A 14,181-nucleotide genomic window follows, 5' to 3' on the forward strand; every position below is an offset into this window, starting at 1 on the left:
CGTGACTTTTTTCCGTTGTCAAAATATTCTTGATTGGTTGATACAGCCACTTCAGTGTCCTCCTATAAGAAACTGCTTTTTCTCCTATATCCACTCATAGATAAAGCCAGGTCTCTGTTGACTCTAGGACTTTACAGGAAGAGTCCAATCTTAAACATCAGACATTCTTAGGAGGACATTGTCATTGTGGACAATGCCCTTTATCAAACCTCTTTTGTTTGAAACATGGACAAACAGCAGAGCCCCTTCTAGTCAACAGATAGTGTCAGACAGCATCAAAGGACGCGAGCGAGTTCAAAAAAGACACCTATCTGAAGCAGAGATCCCAAACAGACAAGGTTTACACTCATTTAAATAGATTTTTATTATTATAGTCAAAAGTACAAAAGTAGAAAAATATGCCATAAATACATATATACATTAAAGTACATAAATCATAAGTTAGGGATGGGTAATAGAATACAAATAGAATTTTATATACAAAAGAAGGCAAGAATCCTGAGATCGATCTAAAACAACAATTCCCAATGTGGGAATGCATTTTCTCTGTTCCTAACAGGAAATACATTTCTGCAAGCCTCTGCATTCGTGTAACTAGTGTTTCCTGCATAAAGCAATCAGTAAAATCATTCTGCTTGAGCTTTAGATGCTCATAAGACAGGACCATGTCCATGCACTGAATTATTGATGGCACGACTTCTCTAATAGAGCGCGATGTGGCGTTCTCCAGTGTCTATGTTAAATTTATGAATGTAAAGTCACATTTGCAGAGACGGCGGGTGAGGTTGAACGCTCAGTTGTAACTGGTGAAGTGACTGTTAAGTTTAAGACACTCCTCGTCTTCGCTGTCGTCATCTTCATCACAGCTGTCCTCCTCCTCCTCCTCGCTGTCTGACTCATCGTAGAAGTTAATGGTGGCCTGCACTGGGAAATTTCTGAGCAGGGACTCGCCATCGCTGAAGAGGTAGTCAAAGGATTTCGATCTGGGCCAGTACAGCCTAATGTGTGAAGAAATAAATTGGTAAATGCACTGGAAAAAATATAAAAAATACACTGTTTTATAGCAATTTTCAACTTTTTAAAAATGATTTATACACGATTCAACTCTTTTTTTTAAGCCAGTTTAATGTAATTTAAGTTGAAATGACTTAAACATCCAAGTTGATTACTTAAATATTTAAGGCAGCAATTTTATTTACAGTGAAACTACGCAAATAGAGCAAGGAAATGCATTTTTCAGCATGGTCAAATAAGCCTTATTTGGAACAGATTAGGGTTTTGGGGCTAAAAGAAAATCGTGTTACAAAACAAAACCATTGCTCAAGCAAAAATGAAATGTGCACTGACCTGACAGGGTGCTGGAAAGATTGCATCTTGCCATCTGTTGTAGTGTTACTGGGCACTTCTGGCCTGGAGTAAGGCTGGAAAGAGTGAGAAAAGACGTGTAAGACCGCATGCACAAAAACACAACTCAAACAATGCTTCCTGTCCAGTGTTTATGAGGTGATATCACTGCCAGCTTCGTGGGTGTATAACACCCTGGGCAGGATGCGAAAGCTGTGACATGGAGGGTGTCAGGCTAAAGTGTTTGTGGGAAACTGGTTCCAACTCCCTTTCCCAAACCTAACTAGAGGTGTCTGCTTAAATCTTGGCAAGCGAGTTAGCGCTTGCTCTCTGGGAGCTGTTTTCCCCTACACCTCGTCGCTGGGCACAGACTCAGTGTTCACACTCAGACAGTGGTGCCATATGGCTGAGTGTCTCAGTGCTAGAACTGCTCTCAGTTTGCCTTTGCAATGGCTCTGTGGCAATGAAACAGCTCCACGGTCGCACCTTCTGCTGCCTAATGCTCACCACATGCCTGTCTGTCACCTTAAAGCTACGTGATGCTGCTTTTAAAAAAAAACTGTACAAGTCACCATGCAAAAAACATGTAGCCTGATGTTATCACACATTTTTATCTTTAGTCAAATCAACTTAGATAAATAATGCTGTTCAGATAACATCATATTTTGAGTTTATTTTATTAAACCAATCTCCTTTATTGTATTAACTCAAAGTTTTAATTTCAACGAACTCAAAATTTTAAGGCAACCAAGCAGCTAACTTACTTTTTTAAGTTAAACCAACAATCATTTTTTACAGCGTAATAAATAGCACTGTGGTGGCAGGAGATCATTACGGTACCATGTGTTTAATAACATTCCTAAACAGATGGAAATTCCAATGAAATATTAGGATTGCAGTGGTGGAAAAACTTACACAAGCCAGCTTGGTTTTCCGGCATTCAGTTTGAGCATCTTGTCTGGTCACGAGCCACGGTCTCCACAGGGAAGCTGGGCTGTGGATCGAATATGATAGTAATATTTTAGCTGTGCATTTAACAGTCAACTTTTCAATAAAGAATAGAACAAAACAGAATAGAATAGAACAGAATAGAATAGAATAGAATAGAATAGAATAGAATAGAATAGAATAGAATAGAATAGAATAGAATAGAATAGAATAGAATAGAATAGAATAGAATGCTCACCTGCTGGACTGCTGGATCTTAGTGTTCATAGTATTGCAAAGAGGAGCGGCAAAGCACACGGAATTCATCTTTCTCTTTCTCTCTTTTTCTTGGCGATAGTCCCAAATAGTCCTGTTTTTGGAAGATCTCCGAGCGATGTGCGCTGTGGATGAGTCGAAGTGAATGAATAAAGGAGATTCGCTCTCGGGGTTTATATGGAGCTGGTGATGCAGGGGCGGGGCTGGGCGATGGTGCCGATGATGCCAAATGATCGGAGGTTGTTTTGAGAGGGGGTTTGGTGCTGTTTGCCAAATGATTGGGATAGAGACTGCTATGGACATTTTGGTGTGAAGACTTCTCCAGTTGTATAAACAGTGCGCCCCAGCGTGAGGGTGAGAAATCTGGTACCGTGAGGTTATTGCAACAACACGGAGGGGCAAACTTGCACACTATCTGCGAGAAAGACGACGGGGGGCGACACAGGACTGCGACCATATATAATATAGTTAGTTAGTTAGGTTTCGTGGCTACATTCAATTAATGAGTAGGCCTAGGCTATATGCGCAGTCGTGATCAAAATATCAATTTGTGTCCAAATTATCCTTGCTGTAGCCTATTCCCCATGACTATATATGGAAATGCAACATACTGTAATTTCCTATAGGCATGACTTTATATTTTAAAATCTTTAAAAAAAAAAATTGTTGACATAAAATTGTATTAAAAATATTTTGTTTGGGTTAGGCTGTTATTAAAATTATGCAGGCCTATATAATTCTATCAATAAAAACAATACTGGCCCCAAGTTATTGAACTCCTAGCCTACTTTATTTTGTTAGGTAACCCTGTTACCATTTTGATTTTGTAGGCCTATAGCAACCGTTTGATTACTAAAAACTAAACGTTAGAAATAATATTAAGCGTTAAATTGGCTAAGGCCTACCCTGTAGCTAGTGTTGAAATATAGGCTAACCCTGTTGTTTTTTTAAATGCATAGGTAGGCCTATCGTAATTATAGGCCTAGCAATTTATTTTAATTTAGCTACAACGCAATTTATTAACACTCAAATTCATTTTTTAAATTATAGAAATATAATATTATAAATAAAGAAAAAAACTTTATTTTAAAATGAACCTTTAAGTAGCCAAGGCTACATTTTGATTTTCTAATGACTCGCCTCTGCTGTCTGTTGATTCTTTAATTACTGCCTTCGACAGCTGATCTGAAAACAGCTCTTAACTTAAACACTTGCAGGAGGCATCAAAAGCTGAAGAACTGAAGCCGGTCCGCGGTCAGTCCGAGCGCGTCTCGCGCTGTTTGTCTAAAAGCACGCGTTCACACTTCAGCCCGTTAAGAAGGGTGCAAAATATCTCACTAAAGCCAATTTAATGAGGTCCTAATAGGGGCTTGATGGACTTCGTCGCTCCATTTGGAGGAGCAAATTTGCGTCTGCGTCACTCCGACCTCCTATAGAGCCAGCAAACTGACCCGCGTCAGGCAAAAGGCACAAATGGAGATAGCGACGACGAGCTATTGCTTAAACATACAGTTGAGATTACAGATAATGCGATTCAATCAATTAACGGTTGTGTTTTCGTTCACTTTGCTAATCTAATTAGTAAAAGAGGTGAAGGGCAAACGCCGTCTTGCAAATAGCCTAGATGATAAAAAGTTAATTCCTGCAAACTAGTCATAGGCTAGGCCTATATACTGTAATAGGCTATTTTGTCAAATGACTGCGTGTAATGGCTACATTAGATCACACAAATGAAATAGTGATAGATAGATAGATAGATAGATAGATAGATAGATAGATAGATAGATAGATAGATAGATAGATAGATAGATAGATAGATAGATAGATATTGATGGACGATGGGTGGGTGGATGGATGGATGGATGGATAGATAGATAGATAGATAGATAGATAGATAGATAGATAGATAGATAGATAGATATAGCCTACATGGATGGATATGGATAGATAGATAGATAGATAGATAGATAGATAGATAGATAGATAGATAGATAGATAGATAGATAGATAGATATTGATGGACGATGGGTGGGTGGATGGATGGATGGATGGATAGATAGATAGATAGATAGATAGATAGATAGATAGATAGATAGATAGATATAGCCTACATGGATGGATATGGATAGATAGATAGATAGATAGATAGATAGATAGATAGATAGATAGATAGATAGATAGATAGATAGATAGATAGATACATGGATGGATATGGACGATTGGTGGGTGGATGGATGGATGGATAGATAAGCACAGAGCAGCAGACAGTGAGGGTGGCAGTTGTTTATTCTGTTCATTTGGGAGTGTTCTGGCGTATGGGGGTCTGTCTAGTCCCAGTCTGTTTTAACATTTGCTGATCTCAGAGCCTTGGAAACCCCCTGCCACTAACGGCTCTTAAAAATCTTCTCCCCCATGGTCAGGAATGTCAGTAATCACCAGCCTGCTGCTCCCCAAGCCTGACACTGTGTTTTCTTTAAAGCAAGTCAACACAAATCTTTAATTTAAAATAACAAGAAATGGATTAGTTAGAGCATGCATGCATATATATGAAGATGTGATCTGTTCTTCTAATTAATTGATGTACTGTTGAGTCCAAAAAATTTTTTTTTTTTTTTTTTTATGAAAGATTTGAAATAATATGTGACTGACACTATAGTGCCAGTTTAAACTGTTTATTGGAAACCTAATGTCTCGCTAACATTGATTGATTGGTCTGATTAAGTTATGTTTTCAAAATATTTTAATAATGCTGTGGCCGGCCCATAACCTTTCCCTCAAGCCAAGATTGACTTAATCATTTAGATCATTGTGGTAAATTCCAAAATACACGAAATGGATTATTTCAGAGGCTTATTTAAATGTTTCTCACATCTCAGATTTACTTTTTAAAACACACTACTGCTGTTAGAAATTGATGAAATAATGCTGAGCAAAAAAAAGTGGAAAACTTATGAATGTGTAGCCACATGCATTTAAATCGATCTTTAAAGTGTGTATTCTAACATTGTGAAAGTGAAAAGGGCATAAACAGATTAATTACTTTTTATGTACAAAATTACATAAATTCTACAATGCCTCCTTTTAAATATTCACTTATAATGATAAAAAAGTGATATAATGATGTTAACAACATTGTAAAGTTCAACCAAACAACAATTTGGGTTGATAGCTTTTCTTAAAGCTACAAGAGACCCTCATTGACCCTCTAAGGAACAATGTTTTTCAAACGCCTCTCTCATTGTAAACCAGTCAAGAGGCAATACTAGCATTATTATTACAAAAGATTCTTTAGTTACACTGTCAATTAAAACCTTTTTATTGTATGCAACTATAAACATTTCAGATCAGTTTAGTTCCCTTTAAGTTAAATGGCCTATGCCTCTTGAACTGTAAAGTTGTTTCCTAGCTGATGCACATCTCCTGTCATCTGACTAGTGAAGTTGAAAAGTGTAGTTTAGAATGTCTCACAAATGTTGCCAACATCCTGGGAATAAGATTTAGGAAAATGGTCTCTTCATTAATGCCTCTTCACACTCTGTATCTGTGACTGAATCCACATACTACTACTCTTAAAAATATGCTTCTATAGTTCCATGAAGAACCTTTAACTTTCCATTACACAAAAGTTTCTTTATAGTGGAAAATTGTTATTTTAAGAACTGTTCACTGAAAGGTTCTTTAGGGAACCAAACTGGGTGTTTTTTTCTATGGCATTTCTGTGAAAATCCCCATTTGGAACTTTTATTTTTAAGAGTTTAATTTATGAGAAAGCTAGTATTTTAAAACAACCTTGTTAAATATTCCATGGTAAGGCTGACCTCGGCCCAGGGTCAGAGTGTCCAGTCATGTTCACTCCAGTGACCCCGTCATTCTCACTTCTAAGCATCACACCTCTTCTCTCACACGCTCTGCGGCTTCGTCCATGTCCCAGGACCAGCATCAGTGTTCCCAGATCAGCACCAACATTGTCACTTCGGAAATCTGAAGCACCCTGATTCACATTCATTCTGATTGAACCCTGAAACTGAATAAAGATCATCAAGTTTTAACACTGTTAAAAAAAGTACAATCAACTTGGATGTTTAAGTCATTTCAACTTAAATTACATTAAACTGACTAAATGTTAAATAAGTGACTAAGTGTTAAATCTTGTATAACTTAAAAAAGGTTGAAAATTGCTTAACTTATTTTGATGAGTTAAAGCAATGTAAAAACATAGGTTGTCATAACTTATTGATACATTTTTTGTACTGTGACGTTTTTTACACGCACAACATGTATGAGTGCATTTGATATTTTTCGAGTCTCTTTTAGAGTCAGCAGTTACTAAAACTAAAAACGATAAGAACTGAATAAATAAATAATAATAAGAAAGCTGTCAAGACTGTATACACACAATGGATGGATAAACACTAAGAAAGTACAATAAAATACACACTAAAGACACAATGAGATACACACTATAAAACACTGTTACTTTCATTTAAGAATATTGCACATTTTGCAGTTAACTGTCCTGAGACTATAAACAATAAGAAAACGGAGATAAAAAGTCTCTGTAACAGAACAGCTTTTAAGCAAAAGGTAACCTTAGCAGAAAGTCTCTATATGTCAGAAATAAAACCTTGTGATCTTACAGAAGTGAGGTAGACATATTTTTTCCTCCTGTTGTGACATTCAAAATCAGAAAGGCTCCTTCTGCTTAAAATGATGAACTGAGTCTATTTAAATTCTTTGTATTTATATAATCACTTTGTTTAAAACATATGAACACTGTCATTCACATATTCAAGGAGAATAGGCCTTTTCCTCACAAAAAGCTTCAGAAGATTTGGGAATATATCACACAAGTCTGGACTATATGGTAGGCCTACTTTGGTGCTTTTGGAATAATCACACTTTAATTGAATGTGAAAAGAAGAAGAAAGAGAGTGATAGGCCTATATGTGTGGACTGACATGATGTGAGTAAATGATGAAAAAAAGTTATTTTATTATGTTATAAATTAACAAATACGCAGAGACTGTGTGTACTGGATGCAGAACCTGGATATTATCATTGCATTGACAGGTATAGCCTTTAAAAAAAATGAAATGTTTACCTGATCATCCATCATACGGCTGACCTCGGCTCAGAGTGTCTAGTGATGTTCATTCAGTGACCCCGTCATTCTCACTTCTACACAAGCATCACACACCTCTGTTCTCATCTGAGGAGGTGTGTGTGGACGACACCAGGCCTAACACCTCCACACTGAGCACACTTCTCTCACCCGGCTGCGTCTCCGTCCATGACTCCCAGGACTAGCATCAGTTTTCCCAGATCAGCACCAACATTCTCACTTCTCAAATCTGAAGCACCCCGATTCACATCCATCATTCATTCACTGCAGTAGCATTCTGATAGAACCCACCGAATGAAGATGAATGTAGTGAAAGATCTCCAACAGGGGGCGCTCCTTCTGCTCAAAAACATTATAGGTTATTTTTATTTTTTATTTTCTTTTACTGTAAATGGCTTATACAGTTTCTGAAACTATGGCGCGATTTCTCAAAACTCTGCACACAAAACACGCACACAAGATGCAAAACGTCACACGTCTCTTGCAAAAGCAAACACTTCATTCAAAACTATTTTGACTCTTCTAAAAATGTTATTTTTGCATATCACTCTACTACACACAGATGTGAAAAATGTAAAACTACTCTCTTATGTCTTTTGTTCAATGTGCAGTGGAGTGTACAGAGTACATGTGTGTGCATAAATACACTGTAAGGCTAACAGTATGCATGCACAATTGTTATAGCCTACTATTGATGAACTTCAGTCATTAAACTGAATTGAATCAACACTGAACTGACTTGAGCTGAATAATGACTTTTTGGCTTGTTAGAACTGCTTTTCAGTAGAAATTGAATTTGTGACTATTGTGAAGCTGCTTTGAAAAAAATCTGTATCATATAAAGCTCTATAGAAATAAAGGTGACTTGACTTGGCATGGATATTCAGTATATATTTACAAAATAAACAGAAATGCAAGGGTTAAAAATGAATTTGTTTCTCAAACATTACAGTTTTTAAAAATGACTTAATGGCTTCGCAAAGTCTGCCTCAAGTACCACTTTCAGTGTGTAAATCTATAACTGAGTCTATTTAAATCCTTTGTAGTTTTAGAACCACTTTGAAACATATAAACACTAATTAACAAATGTTCACTTTACTTTATATTTTATTTTTGATTAGGCTAGTTTCGTTTCAGTCAGATTGTTTTTTTAGCCATCTGCAGAAAGACTCGAAATGGAGTGTTTCATATTCATATACACTCACCTAAAGGATTATTAGGAACACCTGTTCAATTTCTCATTAATGCAATTATCTAATCAACCAATCACATGGCAGTTGCTTCAATGCATTTAGGGGTGTGGTCCTGGTCAAGATAATCTCCTGAACTCCAAACTGAATGTCAGAATGGGAAAGAAAGGTGATTTAAGCAATTTTGAGCGTGGCATGGTTGTTGGTGCCAGACGGGCCGGTCTGAGTATTTCACAATCTGCTCAGTTACTGGGATTTTCACGCACAACCATTTCTAGGGTTTACAAAGAATGGTGTGAAAAGGGAAAAACATCCAGTATGCGGCAGTCCTGTGGGCGAAAATGCCTTGTTGATGCTAGAGGTCAGAGGAGAAGGGCCGACTGATTCAAGCTGATAGAAGAGCAACTTTGACTGAAATAACCACTCGTTACAACCGAGGTATGCGTTGTTATTTGGCGTAAACAGAATGAGAACATGGATCCATCATGCCTTGTTACCACTGTGCAGGCTGGTGGTGGTGGTGGTGTAATGGTGTGGGGGATGTTTTCTTGGCACACTTTAGGCCCCTTAGTGCCAATTGGGCATCGTTTAAATGCCACGGCCTACCTGAGCATTGTTTCTGACCATGTCCATCCCTTTATGGCCACCATGTACCCATCCTCTGATGGCTACTTCCAGCAAGATAATGCACCATGTCACAAAGCTCGAATCATTTCAAATTGGTTTCTTGAACATGTCAATGAGTTCACTGTACTAAAATGGCCCCCACAGTCACCAGATCTCAACCCAATAGAGCATCTTTGGGATGTGGTGGAACGGGAGCTTCGTGCCCTGGATGTGCATCCCACAAATCTCCAACAACTGCAAGATGCTATCCTATCAAAACGGGCCAACATTTCTAAAGAATGCTTTCAGCACCTTGTTGAATCAATGCCACGTAGAATTAAGGCAGTTCTGAAGGCGAAAGGGGGTCAAACACAGGATTAGTATGGTGTTCCTAATAATCCTTTAGGTGAGTGTAGTTACTTGGTGACATCAATAACATCAAAGATCAATGTTTTTTATGTCTTGTTCAGATCTTTGTACGCTTGTTTCCGACACGGGATTAAAAAAAAAAAAAAAAGGTAATACCATTTAACAGTTAACTTTGTCCTGAGACAATGCATAACATATGAAAACTGTGATAAAAAGTCTCTGTATAACAGATACATACAGTATGAACATATTATAAGCAAAAAGAAACCTTAGCAAGTCTATATGACAGAGATAAAACCTATTTTTTTCTTTTTGTTATGACATTCAAATGTAGTGATATTCAAAATAAGAAAGGTCTGTCTCAAACTGGCTTTAGACTTGTGAGTTATAAGTTTTATAATTTGTAAGTCCAATTCTGAGGGGGAAAATCTGACTTTTTCATCTTTTTTACAGTTTACATCTTGCCATTCTGAGGGAAAAAAAAGTCAGAATTGTGAGTTTATATCTTTCAATTCTGACTTTATTTCTCAAAAAAAGTCAGAACTACCAGATGTTAACTCGCAGTTATAAAAAGGTCGGTCAAAAAAAAAAAGGATCGTATTGTACTGAATATTGTATAGGTCTATTGAATGTCTGTATATTCAGCACTTTATTTTTATTTTATTTTTTTATTTTACCTTTATTTAACCAGGTAGGCACATAGAGAACTCATTCTCATTAAAAACGGCGACCTGGCCAAGATAAAGCATTAAGGTGCAGACAACAAGAAGTTACACACAAAGGACAAAACAATGGTTCAAGGATACAATCAGTTTTACAATCAAGAATTCAGTCTACAACATAATTCCAGATACAATACCTAGGCAAGTGGCCTAGTATGGCAGCGATACAATACAATACAAGAATAAAATAAATAAATAAACAAAAAAACGATAAAGGTAATGCATTAGTTTGCACCAAGAAAGAATGCTGACGCTAACAAGAACAACGATGTGACAGTAGGTTGGAGATCAATCTTTTGAAAGAGGATAACGGAACAATACATTCTAGTCTTAAAGATTTTTGCAATTCATTCCAATCGTTTGCTGCCGAAAACTGAAAAGAGAGTCTGCCAAAGGAAGTACGGACTTTGGTGGTATTCAATGAGATAAACCTACTTGAACGTAAATTGCGAGATGGAGAAGCTACAGAAATTAAATTTCTTAAATAGGCAGGAGCTTTACCCAAGAGAATTTTGTAAATGAGGAGAAACCAGTGTGTTTGACGTCGAATGTGAAGGGAGGGCCAACCAACGAGTGTGTAGAGATTACAATGATGAGTACGAAACGGAGCGTTAATTGCAAAGCGGATGGCACTATGATATAGTCCATCTAGCTTTCTGAGTAGAGTGTTAGAGGCTGATCTATAGACCACATCACCAAAGTCTAAGATGGGAAGAATAGTCATATTCACAAGGGCAAGTTTAGCTGGAATAGTAAAGGAGGCCCTATTACGAAAGAGGAAGCCGATCCTTGATTTAATTTTAGATTGGAGTTTGTTGATATGGGTATGGAAGGAAAGTGAAGAATCTAACCATATCCCTAAGTATTTATAAGAATCAACAAAGTCCAGTATAGACCCATCAAGGGTAGAGATGATTTTTGTACAGGGAGGTCTAGAAAGAGATGTACATACATCATCAATCATACATTTAGTTTTACCAGAGTTTAAAAGTAAATGGAGACCGCAAAATGAATGCTGTACTATCAAAGCTCGCTTGGAGGTTGTCTAACACAGTGTTCATAGTTGGGCCAGAGGTGTAAAGAATGGTGTCATCTGCACATAGATGTATCATAGAATCTCCTACAGCTAGGGCAACATCGTTAATGTAAACTGAAAAGAGTGTCGGCCCAAGAATAGAACCCTGTGGTACCCCTATAGAAACAGCCACAGGATTAGATAGCATACTGCATACTGTAAAAATACAGTGACCCAACTGCAAAAGCCAAAAAGGTTACAGTAAGAAACTCTAAATGAAAAGCATGTTACGGTCACCCAGAAGAGTTGTGCAACTGAAACATCAAGGTCAAAGAGAGAGATTTGACATGTATTCTGTTTCAGCATCATGTCTTCATGTTGAGGACTTTGTCCACATCACAGACAATGTAATCTCTGCAGGCAAAGGGAAAAACCCTAAAGCCAGATCCAGCCTTGACAACATTCTCTTGCTCTTTCTCATCACCATCCTCTTCCTCTTTGTTCACCACCTCTTATACACATACTCTTCCTCCTCTCCCTCTTATATTGTTTCCATCCATTGTTGGTATCAACATTCAGTGCAACATTTTGAGTCAGTTTTGGCACTCTGAACTGACTTGTATTATGTACAGTTGGTTTGGTCACATCATTAGAAATAAGTGTGAACAATTTTGAGCCGTTGTGTGTAAATGATGACAACTGTACTAGTTGTGTTTAACTTTTGCCTGCCTGTGTTTAGCGTTAAGTGAAACATAAGTGCATCACAGTGCGAAATGTGTTTTAGCGAGTGAGAATGTGTTTAGAGTTTTGCAAAAAGAGTGCATGAGATTTGCAAACAGTGTTTTAACTACCTGACCTTGTTTAATGTTTTACAGAAAGAGTGATTTATTCGACAAATTGATTTAGGCTATTGAGAATTTGGTTCAGAGAATGAACCAAATTCTATGTTCTATTCTATGTCAAATGAACCTATTCTATGTTCTTCACAAAAAAAATCTTGGTCACATGGTTTTATTGAATTAGAAAGAGCGGCAAAAACATTTACTTTTTTTTTTTCTACGAAAAGAAGAAAAAAAGTGACATGGGTTTGGGGTGACATGATGATAGCACCTGGATGGCATTTTTAGATTATCATTACATGTAGCCACTAAAAACGAAATGTTTACCTGATCACCCATCATACGGCTGACCTCGGCTCAGAGTGTCCAGTGCACGTTCATTCAGTGACCCCGTCATTCTCACTTCTACACAAGCATCACACACCTCTGTTCTCATCTGAGGAGGTGTGTGTGGACGACACCAGGCCTCACACCTCCTCACTGAGCACACTTCTCTCACCCGCTCTGCTCTCTCTCTACTGGCACCCGGTTCACACACAGTTAATGTACCAGAACCTGCTTCACTGTTCCCACATCAGCACCTTCACTCGAATAAACACTGACCCCGCTTCAACCCAGAACAATCTAGAAGCACACGGAAGGTCTCAAACTGGCTGTATTAATAAATATACAAAATTATATACGAAGAGTTACAATTTTAGTGTAGAATTTTACAGATGAACACAGTTAAAAAAACACTAGATCAGCAACAATTTGAAGTTAAAATATTTTCAGTTTAAACAAGCCTTAAAGTTATCACTATTTCTCAGAGGGAGAGGTCAAATAAAATTATAAATAAATAAATATAAATATAATATATATAACCGGTTAAAAGTTTGTAATAATTACGTTTTTGTTGTTGTTGAAGAAGTCTCTTATGCTCACCAAGGCTGCATTTATTTGGTTTTATCTGCATTTATTTACAGTAACACTTATATTGTGATATATAATTACGATGTAAAATAAATGTTTTCAATTTTATTATATTTTAAAATGTCATTTTTTTCTTTGATGCAAAGCTGAATTTTCAGCATCATTACTCCAGTCTTCAGTGTCACATGCATGATCCTTCAGAAATCATTATAATATGTTGATTTGCTGCTCAAGAAACATTTATTATTATTATCAATGATGAAAACAGTTATGCTGCTTAACTTTTTTGTGGAAACTGTGATATACTAGCATTCAAATGTATGTATTTTTTTTAAAGAAGCAATTATAGCCTAGTTTTATTCAACAAGGACACATTAAATTGATCAAAAGTGACAGTAAAGGCAGTTATGTTACAAAAGATTTCTACAAAAATAGCAGAAACGGTTTTCAACATTTTACCATTATTAATAATTAAGCACCAAAAATAATTGATCACCAACTCAGCAGCATATTAGAATGACTTCTGATTCATACACCTGTTCTGCTGAACACAAAAGAAGATATTTTGAAGAATGTGGGGTAACCAAACAGTTGATGTGCCCTATTGACTTCCACATATGAAAAAAATAAATAAATGGGGCACATCTATTGTTTGGCTACTGACATTCTTCAAAATATCTTCTTTTGTGTTCAGCAGGTTTGGAACAAATTGAAGGTGAGTAAATGATGACAAGAATGATCATTTTTTGGGTGAAGTATCCCTTTAAGCAACGACCGTCTAGTGACCCTGTTCACTCATGCTCTCCTCACACCTCTGGTCTTATCTGAGGAGGTGTTGAGCTGACACCAGCCCTCACAC

At 37.0% G+C, this 14,181-nt stretch overlaps 1 protein-coding gene across 1 annotated transcript; it reads right to left on the reverse strand.

Annotated features, from left to right (window-relative positions):
- Positions 1 to 758: 758 nt before the first annotated feature.
- On the reverse strand, positions 759 to 2,998 carry ripply1 (ripply transcriptional repressor 1). Its single transcript, XM_056262358.1, has 4 exons — positions 2,531 to 2,998; positions 2,260 to 2,338; positions 1,348 to 1,421; positions 759 to 998 (listed from the first exon to the last, which is right to left on the reverse strand). The coding sequence occupies exons 1-4, from the start codon at positions 2,848 to 2,850 to the stop codon at positions 794 to 796; spliced, it is 678 nt and encodes a 225-aa protein (XP_056118333.1). The 5' UTR covers positions 2,851 to 2,998; the 3' UTR covers positions 759 to 793.
- Positions 2,999 to 14,181: the final 11,183 nt, after the last annotated feature.

The sequence above is a fragment of the Rhinichthys klamathensis genome, unplaced genomic scaffold, assembly GCF_029890125.1.
Source record: "Rhinichthys klamathensis goyatoka isolate OS25496 unplaced genomic scaffold, OSU_Roscu_1.1 h1tg000191l_1, whole genome shotgun sequence".
Classification (NCBI taxonomy): Eukaryota; Metazoa; Chordata; class Actinopteri; order Cypriniformes; family Leuciscidae; genus Rhinichthys; species Rhinichthys klamathensis.